General features: G+C 39.0%; 2 protein-coding genes across 4 annotated transcripts in view; one reads left to right on the top strand and one right to left on the bottom strand.

Moving 5' to 3' along the window:
- Positions 1 to 368: 368 nt before the first annotated feature.
- RAG2 (recombination activating 2) lies at positions 369 to 1,952 on the bottom strand. Its single transcript, XM_030864652.2, has one exon. The coding sequence runs from the start codon at positions 1,950 to 1,952 to the stop codon at positions 369 to 371; it is 1,584 nt and encodes a 527-aa protein (XP_030720512.2).
- Positions 1,953 to 2,295: 343 nt separating this feature from the next.
- The window catches only part of IFTAP (intraflagellar transport associated protein), a 59,539-nt gene continuing 40,122 nt past the window's right edge, over positions 2,296 to 21,712 (top strand). Inside the window, exons 1-3 of one of the 3 annotated variants that reach the window (XM_060303348.2) lie at positions 2,333 to 2,428; positions 6,028 to 6,102; positions 19,020 to 19,174. In XM_060303348.2, the coding sequence (XP_060159331.1) occupies positions 19,033 to 19,174 (142 nt within the window). In that variant the 5' untranslated portion in view covers positions 2,333 to 2,428; positions 6,028 to 6,102; positions 19,020 to 19,032. Of the gene's footprint in view, positions 2,550 to 6,027; positions 6,103 to 19,019; positions 19,175 to 21,712 lie in introns of all 3 variants that reach the window. The other 2 variants (XM_030864659.2, XM_060303349.1) reach the window with 2 other exon arrangements.

Genomic DNA, 21,712 nt, shown 5'->3' with positions numbered 1-21,712 from the left:
TTTAACTGCTCTATGGATTATTTGTTATCAAAAGTCCTATAAGGGATATAAGCATAGCTTGATTATTATTACTGCTTCTGTGTTTAAGATCCCTTGAATAAAAAATTCAGATCATAAATTCTCATTAAGATAACTGAGTAAAATATTTTCAAAATATAGGTTATAGGTCCTGTATAGGTCTAAATACAATGACTGTAGTTAGAATTGTATTATAAGCACTTTTCCCTGGCACTTCATTCATATAACTAAAAGAAAACATTAGACATTTTCAATAAACAAAACTAGGAATATAAATTTTATCATTGTTATGATTCTTTAAAATAGGTTTAAAAATTTGATGCACTTGAATCTGAAAGGCTCTTGTTGAACTAATCAAACAACCTTCTAAGAAAGGATTTCTTGGCAGGAGTAATAATTTTCCCAGAACCCTTTTTGTGGAGGGATTTCAGTGGAGGCTTTTTTAAGGGTAGAACTCTTTTGGGGGTTTGCAGTGCTCTTGCTATCTCCACATGCTCGTTGCAATAATATTTGTTGCTTCCTTCTGACAGATGGATGAGTGTGCTTTCTGCCAGATCCATACACTGGGCATGGACCCAATGCCCATCTCCATGAGAGCAGTAAATCATGGCAGGTTTGTTGAGCTCAGTTGAATAAAATGGTACCCAAGTGTTGATATCCACATCACAGGTAGGGCAGCATGTAATCCAATAGCCCGTTTCAGACTCATCTTCCTCATCATCTTCATTATAGGTGTCAAATTCATCATCACCATCAAAACTATTTGCTTCTGCACTGAAACAAAATTCTTCTGAGTCTTCAAAGGGAGTGGAGTCCCCTGGGTCTTCTGTTGATGTCTGACTATTTGTGAATGTTTTCTGATCTTCATTCACATCGTCTTCAGCACATTTCAACGTATAGAAATAGAATGCTTCTGAAACAACCTGTTTATTGTCTCCTGGTATGCCGAGGAAAATAGTTCCATTTCCCATGTTGCTTCCAAACCATATCTTGCTGTGCTTAATATCTGGGGTCCAATCTGGGGTTTCCATCTCACGAATTTCCATCTTGTTGTCCTCAAAAGAGATGATGTTGCAGACCATTCTTTTTTGATTTTCAAGCTGATAGCCACCAACGATAACAAATTCATCATTGCTTATTTGAGTCAGGATTGCACTGGAGACAGAGATTCCTCCTGGCATGACTGTGCAATTCACAGCTGGGCTACCCAGAGGGAGATCAACCCTTATTCTGTATAGGTTGGCAGGGCGGATGTTATTGGCAAGTGAATGGCCTCCTAAAATATAAATGGTATCATTTCTGGCAATGGAGACGTGAAAAGATAGCCCATCCTGAAGTTCTGGAAGAATGTATGATGTAGAGCACCCAAATTCAAAATCCACCAAGAAAACATGGGGCAGGCAGTCAGCTACACTGTTCCATTTTTCTGTGGTTCTTTGGGCGGAAGGTATGTATGACCGTCCTCCAAAGAGAACACCCACACTTTTTCCGCGACTATACACCACATCAATGGAATGACCATACCTGCCTTCAGGAACATCTCCTACCAAGTCTTTCTCTGTGCAGCGAAAAGTAACTTTTTTGTTGTTCTTGCAAACAACAGACATGATATAGATCTTATCTGAAAGCTCATTGTTTGGTGTTTTCCCTCCATGGATGATGTACTGATGCTTTTCAGACTCTAAGTTGCCTTTGAATGTGCAAGTGGCTGGGTAACGAAGAGGAGGAAGGTAACAGGAGTCCTTAGAGAAAACTGCAGGCTTCAGTTTGAGATGGTTATGCTTTATATCAAAATGGAAAACTCCAGTGGGGCAGGACCTTTTGGGCCAGCCTTTTTGGCCAAAGAAGAAAACTTGCCCATCAAAATTCATTAATGAGAAGCCTGGTTGAATTAAGGCTATGTTATTATCGACTGTTACCATTTGTAGTGACATATTTTCTGATCGTGGATAGATCTTTTACCTGAAAGAATTACAAAATTTTTTTGCCTTACTACATCCCTTCATATAAAATCACTGTGTTTAGATCCCCTCACACGTAAGATGCATTTTAAGAAAAGAGCTGTCCCACAAGCTCGTAGTGGCCTGAATTCGCAAAATAGCAAAAATTCACGCAGCTAGGTAAGCAAAGAGAAACAGAACCTTCCAGCTTAATACCATTCAAGAAGCTGGGACCCGTTTTAGGCATGGACTAGCGTCCCTTAGACTGCTGGGAATTGTAGTCCTTTTCCCTTAAAGATTCGCCGCTTGCCAGCAGAAAGAACTACATTTCCCAGAAATCCGTTCTCTATGGGATGCGTGGCTACGATCGTTTGTCTCTGTGGCTCCGCGAGAGGAGTCTGTCTGAATAGAGACGCCAAAAATGCGAAGTGACTAGATGGGAGCCAAGACGTAAAACTAGGGAAGAAGAGGTGAGAATGGCTGACGCAGACCCAACATCTAGGTTACGGGAAAGCTGCGGCACCGGGAGCGGCGTCAGGCTACCCCCGCCCGGGTGTTGTTGGAGCGTCTCCTGGGGACTCTTATTAACAGGTGACCCAGTAGGAAGCAGGGCTGCTTGTGGCTAGAGCGGGGTTGCCTGGAAACCGCAGCCCGAAGAGACTCCCGGCCCAGGTGTCCTCACGGACTTCTTTGGAGCTCGAGTCAAAATTGCACCCCCGGGCTTCCCTGGTGGCGCAGTGGTTGAGAGTCCGCCTGCCGATTCAGGGCACGCGGGTTCGTGCCCCGGTCCGGGAGGATTCCACATGCCGCGGAGCGGCTGGGCCCGTGAGGCACGGCCGCTGAGCTAGCGCGTCCGTAGCCTGTGCTCCGCAACGGGAGAGGCCTTAACAGTGAGAGGCCCGCGTACCGCAAAAAAAAAAAAAAAAAAAAAATTGCACCCCCGGGCCTCCTTAGCTTAATGGGGCGGGGGTGTGACGGGGGCACAGAGAATAAAAAGCTATGACTATTTTGCGGAACCGAAAGATTACCTGGGGTGCAGGGGAGAATTTACCTGATAATGGTTTTTTACCACTCCTGTATTTAGTCATGGAGACACAGTAATGACACTTTAGCGGGTACCACGCCAAAGGCCATTTGTTTTCTCAGCTGCTCTTCCTCCGATTTTTAGAGTTCTTTTAGGAATGCAGAGAAGTTTCCTAAACACCTCTCCTTCTCCCTTCCTCCTCTAGCCCCCACTCCTCCCTCTTTTTGGATAAGAAAATAGAGTTAGTGGCTGTTATTTCAGATCTCTCTTTCCAGCCCCAGAACTTTGGAAGTAATTAGTAATTCTGTTGTAAGCAGGCATTAAGCAAAGAGGTGCCAGAATTATTCAGAATGTAATATTTGTATGATTTTTTAAAACAGGTATTTACTAGATGGAGTAAGCTTGATAAATTTTAATTTTTTTTTTTTTTTTTTTTTTGCGGTACGCGGGCCTCTCACTGTTGTGGCCTCTCCCGCTGCGGAGCACTGGCTCCGGACGCGCAGGCTCAGCGGCCATGGCTCACGGGCCCAGCCGCTCCGCGGCGTGTGGGATCTTCCCTGACCGGGGCACGAACCCGTGTCCCCTGCATCGGCAGGCGGACTCTCAACCACTGCGACACCAGGGAAGACCGATAAATTTTAAGTTTTAGAAAAATTATTACTTACCTTGGAGAGATGTCAGGAGCCTTAATGGGAAATGCACGCCCTGTTTGCAGAGTGAGGTCCTAGGCACTAAATATTAAAGGAAACAAAATAGCACAGATTCCTTGACTTTTAAGAGTAAATTGTTAATATGCTTCAAAAACAGTATAAAACAGTGTCTAAGAGTATGGGCTCTGAAGGCTGACTGGCTGGATTCAAATCCTGGCTCAGTCACTTACTGTGTGACCTTGGGCAAGTAATTTAACCTCTTTGTGTCTCAGTTTCCTCATCTGTAAAATGAAATAATAATTTTACCTACCTTACAGGTTGATGTAAGTTGTGATTAGTAAGTTAATACATGCAAAGCACTTAGGACAGGGCTTTATACACTGTAGGTCATAGCTGTGACGATTATGCTTGAACTTATAAAAAGTAAGGTTGTTAATACACAGTTACCTGCCAGTCATGGCAGATGATGTTTATAATGTTCGAGATGATTAGAAGGGCTTTAGGATCTGGGAATCTGGTGAGTGGGTGTAGACTGATAATTTTTTAGACTAGTGAGAATTAGATAAACATATACAACAGAGGAGTTGGTGGTAGGTTCAGTTTAAATAACAGGAAATATTTCATTCTTCTTGTTACCCTTTCTCTAACCCCTCATTAAATATGCAGACTCTGAAGTTGGAATGTCTGAGTCCAAATTTGGGCTCTAAAAGTTATTTGCTGTGTAACTATTTTGGGCAAGTTTTTTATCTCTTTTTTTATCTGCAAAATGGGGATAATATTAGTACCTATTCATTGAGTTATTTTTGAGAATAAATGGGGTGACACATGTAAATCACATAGCACATATGTGATCATATATGCTGGCACATAATAAGTATTGAAGAAATGTTAATTGATGCTGTAATTTATTTTTATTCCCCTTGCAAAGGTTCTTTGGACCGTGTGGAGTTTATGGTCAGTCTAATGAGATCTTGGTGGGGCTGTTTGCCTTGAAGATCAGGTGTAATTAATTGCTAATTATTCTCTTCTACTTATGTTTAGCTTACTTGGGAGACTCCTCAAGGTGTGATATTTTAATAATCATCTGTGGGTTATTAAACCAAGTGAGGAACTGGTGAATGAGAAGGATTATTACTAAGGTTATGAAAGCAAGCCTTTTTCTTCCTCAGACCATGGTGGTTTGTAGGTTCAGCAACTTGCCTTGCTTATGAAATAACCTGGGCAAGTGTTTTATTTACTCGTGGCCTATCCAGGTATACATGAGAGAAGGCATCTGTGCAACTAAGAAAATGCTCTCCATGGGAACTGAAAGGAAGTATTCTTGGCGCTCAGTTTGGTAAAGGAAAACCATACGCGATTACACTCAGCATGATGTGTGATGATTTTTAGAGAGTGGCTCACGTTTGGGCTGAGGGAGCACCAAAGCCTGCTTGTTGTAAACACCTGTGAAGACTGTTATTGGGATAGAAAGCAAGCTCTACAGAGGTAATGGGTCCCAGATTCCAAGGGGTGACCATACAATAAGAACACTTGCTTTTAAATGGAAAATTAAAAATAAAATGTTTTCATTGTAGCCCATTGGCTTCATTTTAAAGTTCATAGGGATTTTGGCTTCTCATAAGTGAAAACACTGTTATTGTAGATTAAACAGAAATATTTTCTTGGGCAAGACATAAGGAATACTACCCCTTTTTGTAGCTTATTTTGGGTCCCCAAAGATTTCTGACCTGTTCTCCCTTTGGTGCCCTGCTATTTGGCTCACCTCATAATTTCAGGGCCCTAAAAATAGTGGTAAAGTTGATTACTGTTAAGATGAATTACCTCTTCTTGTAACACAGTTCAAGAATCTGTGTATTTAATTTTTAGATTATTCATTTTAAACTATGGGCAGATGACTTATGTATTTAAAGAATGAACAAGAACATTGAAAGTGTTTTCACATTATTTTGCCATACTTGTTTATTTTGCAATTTTGCTTTACTAACTTAAGTATGTCTTTACAGGAATAGACTATAGTATATTTTTCATGGTTTTACTATGACTCTATTCATCACATCTTGGTTTTTAAAAGGTGACACTAGAACTAAATCTACTGAAGTGGTTTTCTTTAAATAGGCCAGATAAACACAGGCAGATTTGGAAAAAAAAAGACACTGTTCTGTGACCGAAAGAAGTTTCAAAGTCAACACATCAAAGATTCTTTTTAAAGGTCAGAAATATAGGACCAATAAATTTATACAAGTCTCCCAACCCCATGCTAACATTCCTCAGCAGGGAGATTTTCATTTATTCACTGTGAAGCCAGGGCATAGTTGAGAATCAAAAAAGGGCTAATGATGTAAGGTCTGGGTTTGTAGTTTCCTGTGTCTGAACTGACACTCTTTTCCTTCCAAAGGAAGCTACTGTACTCGGAAGCATTAAATCTTGCTGATCAGTGTTGCCCGTTTTCCTGATTGCTCCAAAAGAGCAGGTAACCTCGTGTAACTGCAGTCTTTTCGTGTACGAACTAACACTCTCTTGCATGGTTAATCAGGTTTGAGGCATACAGTGTTTGACTTTTTTGCTGGCAGTAAAACCAGGATTAGGTCTTCCTTCTGACACTTATGCCAGAGAAGCATTTATGCACTAAGATTAAAATTTCAACACTGATGCCACAGAAATAAAATCCTTGCAGCAGCCTGAGACCAGAAAGCCCCTGTCTCTCCAAATTCTACATCATCCCTTCCCCATCTGGACACCCAGTCCACCTGGAACTAACATACTGCTGAAGGGGGGCATCTTTCCCTTAAAGTTGACAAACGTAGGCTCCCATATTTTAGCTCTGGTAGAAATGAAGTTATTGGACCTACCTGAAGGCCAGGGGCGCAGCTCACCCCTCTCTGAATCTTTGCCGCTAAACCAGGTATTAAATGTCAGCGCTTGGGGAAGATTCACTGACTGCTCACGCTGACTGTGGCCTGCAGAAGGATGACAGTAAAGAGAGTATGTATGTGTGCCTACAGATGTTCTAGTGAACACTGATCTAACGGGAGTAACTGACTGTGACCTTTTTTTTTTTCTTTAGATGGTTAAGGGAGATATCCAACCAGGGTGTACCCTCAAGATTTAACTGTTTCCTTACTGGTGAACAATGGAAACATAATCTATTATCTGTAAAGACCAAAAAAACCACAAAAAACTCGTAAAATCCTGATATATTAAAAACATTTTAGAATGTTTAATATGTTTATTAAGTGTTTATTATTTAAACACTTAATAAACAATAATATAATGTTTATATAATTAATAAACATTAATAATAATGTTTATTATTTAAACACTAATATTTAATGTTTAAATAATTAACATTATTTTAAAAATACTGTATGATTCGAATGGGAAATTATTTTTACTAAAGCAGAGACTACTAATACGAATATCAGTTATTTTGACTGTGAATTGCTCCTCAGTGGTCTCATTTTCTTTAATGCAAGGCTCAGAAGGAGTTCTGATTATGGGAGGCCTACCACCAACTTTGTGTCAGGGAACTGCTGTGTAACATTGTATAGTGGAATGATTAAGAAAATGGGCTTTAGAGTCAAGCTGACCTGGTTTTCTCTGCCAGCTTTGCCGTTTTCCAGGTGGAGTCATCTTAATCCTTAAGCCTCTTTTTCCCCACCTCTGAAATGGGGATAGAAATATTTACGTCAAAAGATTGTTGCAAAAAGACTAGATGAGATAAAGTCTTTGAAGTGCTTAGCCAAGGGAAATATTCCACAGTGGTCTTAAAAACTATGATAGTAGCCTCCCCATTCCCACTCCAAAGTTTCATAATCAAAGGAAGAATAAACCAAAAGGTTGAGAACAGATGAAAAAGCTGACTTAATTTTTTTTAATGGACCTAAGTTTTTAGAGCAGTTTTAGGTTTGCAGTAAAATTGTGTGGAAGGTACAGAGGGTTCCCATATACCTCATGCCCCCCACTCACTCATAGCCTCCCTCATTACCAACATCTCCCACCAGAGGTACATTTGTTACAATCGATGAACCTACATTGACACACTGTTATCACCCAAAGTTACATTAACATTCACTCTTGGTGTTGTACATTCGATGGCTTTGGACAAATGTATAATGGCGTGTATCTACTATTATAGTATCACGCAGAATAATTTCACTGCCCTAAAAATTTTCTGTGCACCACCTATTTGTTGCTCCCTCCCCTCAATCCATGGTAACCACTGATCTTTTTACTGTTTCCATAGTTTTGCATACTCCAGAACGTCATATAGTTTTCAGATTGGCTTCTTTCACTTAGTAATATACATTTAAGTTTCCTCCTAGTCTTTTTATGACTCGATAGCTTATTTCTTTTTAGCTCTGAATAATATTCCATTGTCTGGATATTCCACAGTTTATCTATTGTATTTTCCTACTGAAGGACATCTTGGTTGCTTTCAGGTTTTGGCAATTATGAATAAAGCTGCTGTAAACATCCATGTGCAGGTTTTTGTGTGGACATAAGTTTTCAGCTCCTTTGGGTAAATACCAAGGAGCACTACTGATAATTCATATGGTAAGAGTATGTTTAGTTGTGTTAGAAACCTCCAGACTGTCTTCCAAAGTGGCCGTATGATTTTGCATAACCACCACCAATGAATGAGAGTTCATGTTGCTGTACATCCTAGCCAGCAGTTGGTGTTGTCAGTGTTCTGGATTTTGGCCATTCTAATAGGTGTGTAGTAGTTATCTTGTTTTAATTTTCATTTTCCTCATGACATATGATGCGGAGCATCTTTTCATTTGCTTATTTGTCATCTCTATGTCTTCTTTAGTGAGGTGTCTAGTAAGGCGTTTGGTCCATTTTTTAATCAAGTTGTTTGTCTTCTTATTATTGTATTTTAAGAGTTCTATGTATATTTTGGATAACGGTTCTTTACCAGATGTGTCTTTTGCAAGTATTCTCTGCTATCATGTGGCTTTTCTTTTCATTCTCTTGTCAGTGTCTTTTGTTATTTTATTTTTTTATAGTTTTATTTATTTATTTATTCGGCTGCGTTGGGTCTTCATTGCTGTGCACGGGCTTTCTCTAGTTGCGGTGAGCGGGGGCTTCTCTGTTGCAGTGGGCTTCTTTTTGTGGTGGTTTCTCTTGTTGTGGAGCACGGGCTCTAGGTGCGCAGGCTTCAGTAGTTGCAGCACACAGCCTCAGTAGTTGCAGCACGTGGGCCCTAGAGCTCACGGGCTTCAGTAGTTGTCGCACGTGGGCTTCAGTAGTTGTGGCTCATGGGCTCTAGAGCACAGGCTTAGGAGTTGTGGTGCACGGGCTTAGTTGCTCTGTGGCATGTGGGATCTTCCCGGACCAGGGATCGAACCCGTGTCCCCTGAATTGGCAGGTGGATTCTTAACCACTGTGCCACCAGGGAAGTCCTGTTAGTGTCTTTTGGAGAGTATAAGTTTTTAATTTTTATGAAGTTCAGCTTATCAATTATTTCCTTCATGGATCGTGCCTTTACTGTTATATCTAAAACGTCATTGCCATACCCAAGGTCATCTAGGTTTTCTTCTATGTTATCTTCTAGGAGTTTTATAATTTTTGTTGTTAACACTTACGTCTGTGATCCACTCTGAGTTAATTCTTGTGAAGGGTATAAAGTCTGTGTCTAGATTCCTGTTTTTGCATGTGGATGTCTAGTTGTTCCAGAACCCTTTGTTGAAAAGACTGTCTTTGCTCCATTGTATTGCCTTTGCTCCTTGGTCAAAGATCAGTTAGCTATACTTATGTGGGTCTATTTCTGGGTTCTCTATTCTGTTCCATTGATGTATTTGTATATTCTTTCACCGATACCACACTGTCTTGATTACTGTAGCTGACCTAATTTTAAACAATTCATTAAAAACAGTTACATCAAGAAAAATATATACCATTTATTAAGCCCATTTCCCGACCGTAAAACTTTTCATTTCTTTGTGCTCTATTCTAATTTTTTTCCAAATGTATACACATTTTTACTTAGTTATGATAAGAATGTATTTAAATTTTGTTTTATCTTTTTAATGTAACATTATTTCATATATACTATGAAATGTATATTTTATTTCCAAAATTTTTAATAGTTGCCTAAAATTCCATTAAGTAAATATATCTGACCATTCAGTATTGTTGGTCATTTAATCAGGTTCTATGTGGCTTAGATGATAGAATGCAGGGATCAGAGGTAGACAGATTTGGAGTTGGGTCTTAGTTCTGCCACTTACTAGCTGAATGGCCTTTTTGACCTTCAATTTCCTTATCTCTAAAACAGGGACGATACCTGCCTTACTGGGAGGATTAATGGATATAAACTGTTTTAAAGAGTGTACTCAGTAGATCTTGTGTAATGATGATGGTGCCATAAATATATTTGTGTAAGTGAAGGTTTTCATTTTTTGCCAAATTTTAGGATATATTTTCAGGGTTGACTTTTAAAAAACTGACAAGTAGCTCAGTTGTTTGGCTGATTCTTGGCATTTGGAATGTTGGTCCATGCCTTAAAAAAGTGTCATCATCTCTTCTGTTACTTCCATGATGACTTTTTTTTCTTTGTCTGCAAACGAGTACTGGGTTATTTCTCTAACTTGTTTATGGTGTATAATGATCCTGGCACTTGAGATTCCAGCATCAGTGACAGCTCCACAGTAAATATAAAGTAAGAAATGCAACCTAGAAACCAGGGGTAGGTTTAGGTAAGTGTTTTAGCCTTTGAATTCTACTAACACCAGAAAACAGGCAGTTTTTTGCTAAATGGGTTAGTTGTCTCCTAAAGAGACTGGAAATTACCAACATATTTGGAAATGGATTTTTAAACCCTGAGCCCTTGCCACACATTAAGAGAGCATTAGACTCGCAGTGAGCTCCTTCAGAGCCCCCCGTCTACCAGAGTCCTCAGCATAGAAACTAAATGTGAAGTCATGAACAATATTTATTGAGTATCCACTATGTATAGAGTCATGCGGAGAATTAGGAAAAAAAATCACAGACTCAGTTCTTGCCCTTAAGAAACATGCATGATAGCAGGATGAAGCAACTTTTTGATTGAGGATAAACATGTTTTACATTCTTCCTATGCTCACCCTTTCTTAAAAGTTCACCAAGAAATCACAGTTATAGGGGCAGAGCCAAATTCCTACCGAAATATATGGATTTCTTGTGCCTTAAATCCAAAGACTATGGACAATTAAAGAATACAAGTCAGTGTCATTACAGAGTAGAATAAGTTTTATTCCACAGAGGAGATAAAAAACTTAGTAATGGGATATACTGACATAGTAAGTGAATGAAAAGGAAGCATAATTGGAGAAAAATAGAACGTCAGAGGTGGAAGACAGCTTCAAGTCCAGTCCCCTTATACCTACATTCCAACTGCTTAAGGCTAGAAAAGTTAAATAACTTGAAAGGGTAACATAGCTGCAGGGGTGTGTGTACATAGTGGGTGGAGGAGGGCAGGGGAGGAGCACAGTTTTGTGAACTCATGACAGTGTTTCTTAAGAAGTGCAGTGACCTCTCAAGCATTTCCATCCCCATCATATAAATGGAGAAAAAACTTAAATGACATTGTTGCTCAATGGGTTAGCAAGTGTTTGAAATGAGGTCAGTGGCAGCTTTTCATAGCATTCAAATAGGCATAGACAGGGCTTCCCTGGTGGCGCAGTGGTTGAGAGTCCGCCTGCCGATGCAGGGGACACGGGTTCGTGCCCTGGTCCGGGAGGATCCCACATGCCGCGGAGTGGTGGGGCCCGTGAGCCATGGCCGCTGAGCCTGCGCGTCCACAGCCTGTACTCCGCAACGGGAGAGGCCTGCGTACCAAAAAAAAAAAAAAAGGCATAGACAATTTTTACTTCTTTAATAAGTGGCTGGTTTTTCAGGAAATAATGTAAATAGTGTGGGAAAGGGAGATGTTTGGCTTGTTGAATGAATCCCATGATAGAAGCCACAATTGAAACTAGCCAAGAGGAGAAAAGAGGAAGGAAAAGGAAATGTATAGAAGGAAGCAATCTACAGTTAGTATGATGGGTTGTCAAGAGAAGAATGTGACAAGTGACTTGTCATTTTTTATTTAAAGTAATGAATTAAATACAGCCACCTGACCAGAATGTTCCGTGATGTAAGGTGGACACTTAGTTGTAAAATAAAATGGAGCAAAATTTCAGAGGTGTTTTACAATGTTGTACTAGAAAGAAAATGCACTTAAAATTTTTATTCTTAGAGAAGGAGGGAATTTGTGTATGTTAATTTCTACCTTTGAGTATAGAAACGATGATGGCAAAAAGAAATTGTTTTTATGTTGGTGTGTGTGTATGTTATGTGGTGTACATCAAGGCAAAATTGCAAATAAAATGCTGAGAGAAATTGGAAGCTAGGGAAGCACTGTATTACTTCTTAAGGCCCATTTATTATTCCATGGTCATAGGAATTTAGAATCAAAAATAGCTGAGAAATATATTTTAAAATCTTATTTCTTTTAAGATAACGTCAGATGAAAAGGTCAGCTTTATTTGCAAGATCTGGCATTTCAAAACACTTGGAAATGAATTCCTAAAAGCAGAGTTGATTTAGTTTGGTTGGTCTACACCTGCTCCTAACTAACTGTGCAGGTGTTGCTTTAAAGCAGGCTTTCTGGTTTTGTGAAAGTGCTGTGCACTGTGCATGTGGCCGACAGGCTCCCGAGCTGGAGAAAAAGGGATGCTTTTAATTGAGAGTAGATGCCTTTGTGCCACAGTAGTTATGCAGTACAGGTAAAATGAGCAATAATGGGCAATTGCGTCCCACGGGAAGGTGGAATTACAATTGAGCTAATAAATCTTTTATGATTGAAATCTTATTGCGTGATTATAGAGCTCTAAAGTTAACTTAGAAACTCTACTGCCTTATGGATTCACAGCTTTATCAGGGGCCTTGAAAAAATGTGCACTGAAAAACTCACTGTTACTGTCTGTAACTCACTGAGGTAGTTGATCACATTTCTGAGGCTAGGAGATCAGTTTTGAATAAGATTGAAATATGTGTATTGTACATTTTTCTTGATAAAATGTATTAGTCTAGAGGTCAGTTAATATGTTTGTAGGAGTTTTGTTAGGGGGTGAAGGTAGGGTATTGACTTGTGATTACACGACTCTTAAATTTTTCAAAAAAGCAAATTCAGAAACAAAAAATGTTAGTGAAAAGGTATCTTTCTGCTTTCAAAAACAATGGATTTTCTGAAATTTGTCTTATGGGTATATCCTTCAGCTTCCGTGTCCACAGGTAATTTGCTTTTTAAAAAAACAATAGGGAGTGAGCAGGGAGAGGCAGTTCTGAATGCTTAACTGTTTGCATTTTTGTTTAATGGAATTAATAACTGTGTAGTTGAAAACAGTCTAATAGTTGACCTGCCTCAGTGAGTCAATGCAGACGTTTCTGGGTTGGCTTAAACAGCTTGGAGGAAGAGTATATTTTGGGGAAATAAAATTGATTTTATACAGTCTGCTGATGAACAACAGGGCTTAATGAATTATAGCCTCAAGAAACCCCATTGCAGTAACTTTGGATGGATGATCAGGAAAGGGGGGAAGCAAATTTTTCAAGAGGAAAGTTTCTGTTTAAACATGTAATTTTATAGATCAGTATTATTCCCATCCTCCAGAGCTTTCTGCAAGAGGAAAACAATCAACATGCCTGAGTTCCAACATTTCTTGGTAAACTTTTACTGGGTGTCTTTCTCTTTTCCTTAAGGTGAGATCTTTTGTCAAGGAAAGAGTAAAACAAAGACATGCGTACTTCTGAGACCTCTGCACAGATGACAATACACAACTTCTGTCTTCTAAAGCTTTGTAATCAATGTTCAGCCCTAAGCCTCTCCTGCCTCCCACAAATGCTTTCCATAATATTCACTGCAGAGGCTTGTACCTAGGGGAGTTTATATGGAAGTCCAGAGGCTTATACTGTCAACTTTTTCGGTGATAATGGAGAATTCCATGCTTTTTAACATATTAAAAAAGGCTTGTTGGGAGAAGCTTATAAATTGGAATGCTGTGTATTCTTAGATGCTAGAATGTATGTCTTTATCTCATCCTGATAAACTGTAAAGGAGTTTAGATCCTTTTCTGTTTTGTAAGGTGTTTTGTATTTATGCCTTCCTCTTTTCCTTTGTTTTCTTGTTCCTACTGGTAGATGTCTAAAACAATGGTATATATGCATATGTATGTGTGTGTGTGTGTGTGTGTGTGTGTGTGTGTGCGCGCTTTGTCTCAAGATGTTTTGTATGTTATTGGGGTACAGAATGTGCTTGTAGTCAGACGCATGGATACATCCAGCCAGGGTGAGATTGCCGCTTTTTGTTTAAGTTCCTGATGACTTCATGTATGCCTTAAAAGTCATAATCAAGAACATCTCATTACTGTTTATGATACGAGAACCACATAATACTGCTCATCAGTAGAGTCATTAGTTGACAAAAACCTCACTTACATTTTCTTTACCAGATTCCTTTATTTGTTCTCTGTGATTGGACTAGATGACCTTTAGATTTCTCTCAACTCTGAGAATCTTTGGCAATTTCTGTCCTTGGATTTTGTACTCCTTAATATGATCTAAACGACATAAAAAGTATTATAGGATGCAAAATAGTTGTTCGGTCAAGGCAGAAGCCATCAGTTCACACCAAGTTTCTTCTATCATGTCAATAAATCTATACCCGTACAGTATAATTTGGTCTTTTGAGATTTGTCCATTTTCCAAAGTATGAAAGGAGACCTAGCCTTTGAAGTCTCAAGGTTGATGGTTTCATTCCTCAGGCTAGATGAATTCTTTTTAAAATATCCCATTTTACGTTTCACACAGCAGGAGCTTCTTATGAAGAAGAACTATGAGAATTTGAGAATGTGGGCTTTGATAGCCCCTGCACAACTCTTTAAAAATGTGTTATTATTTATTACTTTCAAGCATCAGTGGTAAACCTCACAATTTAAAAAAACACAAACAAACCTTTTTGCAGACTTACACCTTTCTGTGCTGTTAGAAAGCAGGTTATGTACTTTGAGAGGGGACGCTAGCTCAGGGTGACTTGTTTCTTAAGGCTTATCACGCTCGTCTCTGACAGTTGTGTTTTGTTTAGCTAAGTCTCATGAAGCAGGGATGTGAAGATAAGCATCAAAGATATGCTACAGCGATGGTGATAATTCCACATACCGAATTTTATAATAATGTCTGTAAAGGAGCAGGTACCCTTTACAGGGACCTTCCTGGGACAGACACCCCCCTCCCCACCCCATGTCCTCTGCCTGCCTCTTGTTTGTAAAAAGGCTCTAGTCTCCTAGATCTTCCCTGAGTTCCAAAGAGCAGATTCAAACAGCTACTAACTAGGGAAATGAGGGAATTTACAAACAAAGGAAGTACAAGCCCAACTTAATTTTTTTCATGATTGTTATCTTAAACCAGTGCCTTGATTTATGACCCCAGACTGTCAGAGATAATGTCCTGTGGGTTCAACCAGCTGGCCCCAAGTGGACCTGAACTTGATGACACGCCAGGATCAATTAAAAACTGAAACTCCTAAACCATCATGGAGGCTCTGAGTACATAATACAATGTTGCAACCATTGCTTTTGCTCTCTAGTAGAAAAAGTTACAAAAGACAGACGTCCCTGCTATTCCCTAGCAGTGGAATGAAGGGTTGACAGTGGGGAATTATAGCCATGGCATCAGCTCCTGAATAAAGCAACTTTTCCGTTTTCACCAACACTTGTCTCTCAAGTATTGGTCTTTCCAGCAGTGAGCAGTCAAACTTGGGTTCAGTACCAGCCTCATCTAGTTACATGTCCTTTCAGAGAGCAGGTGACACTAACCAGCTTGAGTGGTCGTTAGTTTCGTTATTTGTTAGTAAGAAAGGGGACTCCAGGAAGGTTATGTGACTTTCTTGCTAGCTCCCAGTGACTCAGTAAGAAGAGAGCCATGTTCCTAAGGAAGCTTGTGGTCTCCCTGTGAAATTCAGTAGTCAAAGCAGAGCAATACATCCTCCCAGTGGTTCTTCTGGGTGCTGTGACTGTGAAAGTGTTACTTCTGATTTACCAGTGGGCGTTGTTATACATTTAGTTTTAGTTATCATCACAATATGCTCTGGGTCTTTTATGTGGAGCTTTAAGCCTTAAAACAAAACACCAAACCAAAACAAAGAATCCTGTTGTCCAAGCATGTGTGTGTCTCTCTTCCTTTTTCTGTTTTAGAAAAGTACTTTATGGTAAAAACACAAACTAATGTGAACGGTAACTGAAAAAGCATTGCTTCCTTCTAGAAAACCACTAGGATTTGCATAAACCACTTGACTGTCTGGTAAATGATTATCTGCTCTGTCAGTCTCTGGGGACTTTTAACGAGGTTATTTATATTTTTATAGATAAGGAAAGTTCTAAATTTGAAGGTGGGTATCTTCTAAACTCTCTAAACAATGACAGCTTGTAAAACTGGATTTTCCAAAAGTCTTTAAAAAGTCAGTAAAAACATAACCTCTCCTGTATTCTGGTAACCACATGAATAAAATTAAAGGCATTGAAAGATTTTGAATTTGTGCTGTGTACAGCCTGTTGATTGTTTGCCTTTTAGTAAAGCTGAGATGTGTTAAGGCTAAATACTCAAAATACACCAATTTGAGAATTGCAAAGGAAGTTTAAAGGAATTTCTATTATCACCCTTAAAGCATCCACGAGAAGGCATTTACAGCAATATAAAATACAACCTGGCTGCTTCTGTTTGATATTTTGCCTGTAGAAGTAGATTACCTGAGAAGCCTTGAGAAAGAGATTGATATAGTACAGTGTTGGAATCTTGCTGGGATGCACTTCTGGAAGAGCAGAAGTGTTTGTAATTAAGTACATGTCCTACTGATAGTAAAATAATAGCCACCTTTGAATTTATCATTATTTATTATTTAGCAACTGAAAGCATAATATATTAAACTATGGGTTACTGAAGCCTGGCAGTATTATAGGTAAATTTGCATACACTATAACTGGTGCTTTTTCCTATATCTAATTTTCAGGTACAAATAGCTTGAAACAGTTTCTTTCACTTTGGGTTGGCACATAGCTACACTTTTTATTTTCACTTGGACTTCTACAATACCATGTTTTATCTAGGGTTGTAATGCATCACGAATTCTCTTGATTGATCTTTGGGTAATATTAGTACCTTCAAAGTCAAAGGGGTCACAGTCAGAACATGTCTTCATGTAGACAAAGGACAGAGTACTAAGAGTGATCCATTATCATCATCATCATCATCATCATCATCACAGCTAACATTTCTTGAGGCCCCATGTATATTCATCTAATCCTCACAGCAATCTTGGGAGGTTCTTGTAGCTTCACAATTCCAGTTTAAAACCGTTGGGGTCAGATGTCTTTCAGAATTCAGAAGTTTTTGGAGTTTAGAAAGGTAATCAGGGCAAATGCCACGTATTACAGAAAATCTCCAGTGAGATCAGGAAAGCACCTCAAAAGCAAGCCCATTAGTATTTTTTCAGGATATGAATAGTTATACTATTTAAACAGAATAAATAAAAGTCATAAACACTTTCATATTAATTCAGGTCAGGTCTTGCCACTAGGTGACTTTGGGTATCATCTTATGAATACATTTTTGTTTTATTATTTTTTTTCTGAGCTTTTTGGTAAATACCAAATAAAGTTAATAACAGACACCAGATTTTCACCCTTGTTTTGGAAAAATAGAAGAATATGGTGTCTATACAGTATCAGAGAACCCCTCCTTTTTATTATCCCCCATGAACTACACTGGGTGCTTAGGCTGTCATTATTCTTCTGCTTTGTGTAGATAGTCATTTTTTCTCAAAGCTGTGTAAGAATCATATTTCACACAGAATGAATGGAATTTAACAAGATGAAATATCACAACCAAAAACAAAGTTCAAACTCCGCAGGGATTGAGGTGTTGTGTCTTAGCTGACAAGCATTTAGTTAGCGAAGCAGTCAATGAATGAGCTGACCATGTGAAGCGGCACTAGCATGTGAACGTGATCTTCAGGTATAAAGCAGGAGTGTAACATTTGGAACGTGAGAGTTAGTCAAATCTTAGTGTCTCCAGACCATACCTGGAGTCTTGTCTTCATTTCTGGATGGCATATTTTAAAGGGATGCAGGCACTGTGAAATCTTTTCCAGGTAGATTGATCAAAAGGGTGAAAGGACCCAAAGCCATGTCATACAAGGTACAGATATAGTATTGGGCAGGTTTAGTTGAGTCTTTTGCCAGCTTCTAGCAATATCTGACTATAGTACCTGCTCAAATGCATAATTTTAGCTTAAGACTGATGGACTGCCAGCTCTATGCCACCTCCTGAGCTATGAAAAGACATGGACCCTGCCTTTCACGGGCTCTAAGTCTAACAGAGGACACAGAAATGTATACAACTATTTACAATACAATGTGATAAGTGGAACAGTAGACACCGCTTATAAAGAGGCAGCACAGAAATTATGATTTGCTCTTCCTGTGATGATGGGAGATGGGAAGCTAAAGCTTTCAAAGAGAAACTGAATTCTGAACTGGATTTTGAAAAAGAAATGAAGTGAATGAAATGAGAAGATTGAGAAAGGACAGTATAGGCTTGTTCAAATATTTGAAAGGATATCACGGATAAAAAGGATTGAAATGATTCAGTCCCATCCAGGGACTCAGGACCAGTTGGGGTAGGGTACAGGGAGACAGATTTAGGCTCAGTCTTAGAAGGAGGCTTTAGTAGAGCTGTCCAAAGGCTTCTTTGGAACATTCAGAGTTCCCAGTGTCTGGATGTGTTAGAGCACAGACAAGTCAGCTGTTCGGCAGCAATAGTACAATAGTATGGAGGGGTATGTGTGTGTCATGCAATGATTAGAGAAACATAGTGAAGTACTTAAGGGCATGGGTTCTAGGATCACACTTCTAGAACTGACACTTCTGCCTACTGGCTCTGTGATCTGAGCTAGAATTGTTATGAAGTGCTCGGAACAGCACCTGTTACCTAACACGTGCTCAAAAGGAACTAATAAATGTTAGCCACTATTGTTGTCATTGGAAGGGTGGTTGTTTGACATATTCTTTGAAGTTCACCTTACCTTGAAAGATTTTGGGTTTCTGATTGTGTAACTGTGGTGATATTCCTGTGAATTAAGAAGATGGAAATGAGGAACTGAAGCAAAAATAAAATTGTGATAGTTAACAGTTTAGCAGTTGAGATAGGAATAAAACTCTGGTCTCTTGAACTAGGGTTTATTGCTCTACTAACTATCTTGACTTGTCCTTTTAGGGCCTTGGAATTCTTCTACCTACACATCTGGAGTATTTTTAGGAGAGGCTGGTACCGCACAGCTCTCTGTAGCTCATGTTTTTCTTTGTCTTACAGAGAAAGTGGCTTCATGAATAGGAATGCCTGCCGGATACCAGAATTGGAGGTGATGGATGAAGATCGGCACATTGAAGAAGTCTTGGACAAGTTTGTGAATTGTCACGAGCAAACATATGAAGAATTTCTGAGCACTCTCACTCATCTTTCAAAAGGTAAAATGGAGAAGTAAACTTTCTATAGCAGTTGAGACAATGAATTTTATTATAGTTTTATGTCTTTGCTGTCTTTTTCAGAAAGACTATTGAATGAGCATTCATTCAGTCTATCTCTTTGATCAGGTGATTCTCATCAGGGCGTTTGCAACTGATGCATGTAAATACTAACATTTTTATCCAATCAGGAGTTGTATTATGGAGTCAGAGCCATTGAATTTGAGAACTAAAGAGGACTTGAGAAATCATTTAGTAGTAATCCCTTCGTTTTATTTTTGAAGAAACACAACTGCAAAAAAGTGGAGGTTTTTAAAAGCATATTGAAAACATTGAAGCAATCTAGCATAGTGTAGGGTGTGGAGTTACACTGCACACTTTTGGATTCTGCCATAGCCACTTTCTGCCTTGGGGGGAGGTCACTGAGTAAAGAGGGGATAATAATAGTACCTTAAAGGTTGATGAAGGTTATTTGAGATAATCCATGTAAAACTGTTAGCATAGTGGCTAGCACATACATGCTTAATGAAGGCTAGGTATTATTTTATTGTTGTTGTTGTTGTTGTTGTGATGATGATGATGCTATGTTTTCTGTAGAATGGAAACAACCTTTTAGACCGGAGTGATAACTAAAACCCTAAAGGCCAAACCCGTGCTGTGTGTTTCTTGTGATGTGTTTGGTTGCCTCATGCAGTATTGTTGTTTTATTGAGCCAACAGTTATAAGTTGGAAATTTTACATAAAGATCTTGATTTGCTTTTTTTTTTCTGATTGAGAAGGTCGGTTACCTCTTATTTCCCTGATGGCAATATCAGCTGGAGTTCAGGAGCCCTTGCCATGTGACCTCCCTCGTTTGACACACTCTCTGGCTCTCACACACTCGAAAAACCTGTGTATACCCTGCCTGCTTCCCTCACTTAAGTGGCTCCTGTAGGCATTGAGTTCTTGCTCTCAACCTTGGGATCATGGGATCATGGGATCCACATTCGGGAGACTGTTGACTCAGCTCTTAAGCGGAGTCCAGTGTGCATCTGGTCATGACAGTCTCAGGATACCTGACTTCATGATTTGAAGTTATAGTTCATGTGTCCTTAAGAAATGTAAAAGAAGGGTAGTTCTAATGAAGAAAAGGAAAAGTGATTCCAACCTGATTCTTTTATTGTGCCAGGTAGTGGGAATATCATTATCTATTTTGTTTACACTTAAGGGAAACAGAAAATTTAGGAACTTCTTGTTAACTTGGGCTGTGAATGATCTATTTTGACATGATATGTGGATCAAATTAATCTTGATAATGGCCAAATCATCTTTTGGTCTATGCACATGGATTTAGGAAGATGCTTGCTTTCTCTGAGCCTAATGATTTAGTTCCATGTTTTCCAGAGCCAAGCATGGCAGTATGAATGGCTGGGGTAGGGTGTGGAAGCAAGGATAAAACTGGCAGAACTAATGCATTTTGGTGTGCCAGTGGCATTTTGATAATCCAGATTATTTCGGAAATTTATTTGTAAGGCGGACTTTATTTTTGTACTCTGAAAGACTAAGAACTCCTTGCAAGGACTTGGATATTCTAAGGAGGTTATGCTGTTTTTGTTTTTGGGATAAGGGGTCTAATTCTTTTTTCAATTTTCTGTATGCTCATTCCATGCCGAGAGAAACTGTTGCAGATGTGGTGACTTCATTTTGAGTTCAGTTTTAGGCCCCAAACTGAGCTGAAATAAATGATGACACAAGTCATATAAACTGCATCTCCAAGCACACTAGTTTTTTCCCTTTCAAAATGTCCCTAGGTGCCAGTTCACATTATAAACTAATGACCTGAAAAAGTTCCTCCTACAACAAAGATTTGTGAGTGGAAAAATATATCTTAAATCAGTAAGTGTCCTTTTTTCCCCCAGAAACATTTAAATACCTTCTGAAAAGCCAAATAGTACTTAGGGTCAAGCCTAAGAGTTGAATGATAGCCAGCAGAATTGATCAGTCAGTGTGTTCTGTCTGTTAGTTCTGTTTGACGGAAGACATGAAAGCTGTTTCTTCAAAGATTTCTCCTTCTTTCCAGCCCTTCATTTGTCTTAGTGATTTGGTTGTTTCGCTGATATGAAGTGGAATCTTTTCTGTGTTAAACTGGCTATCACCACATATACTTATGTACATTTCTTTAGTAAGTTTAGTATCTCAAGTACATTACCATTTCCACTGATTGTTCTATTTATTTTTATAATAGTTATATGCCAGAATGTTTATGGGATTCATTTTCTTTCCAAGAGTGTTAAAGGGGTCAGTAATCCTATTAAAAATATTTCCCTGGAAAAAATTAAACTATAGCCTTATTGAAGAAATTCACATTACTGCTTCAGATGCTTGGAAAACAGTTGGAAACTGTTAATATTGTACCATAACTGTAACTGTAGTACATTTATGTTGACCATGTTTTGCAGTTTTTTGTTTCTTTTTTTCTTTTTTCCAGTACGCAGGCCTCTCACTGTTGTGGCCTCTCCCATTGCGGAGCAAAGGCTCCGGACGCGCAGGCTCAGCGGCCAT

Source organism: Globicephala melas, chromosome 8, assembly GCF_963455315.2.
Source record: "Globicephala melas chromosome 8, mGloMel1.2, whole genome shotgun sequence".
Taxonomy (NCBI): domain Eukaryota; kingdom Metazoa; phylum Chordata; class Mammalia; order Artiodactyla; family Delphinidae; genus Globicephala; species Globicephala melas.
The sequence above is the reverse complement of the archived record's forward strand: the minus strand, read 5'-3'. Positions and strand labels throughout refer to the sequence as shown.

What these genes read in the sequence shown, in the direction of transcription:
- RAG2 (XM_030864652.2), bottom strand. Translation starts at nt 1,952, where the DNA reads ATGTCACTACAAATGGTAACAGTCGATAATAACATAGCCTTAATTCAA.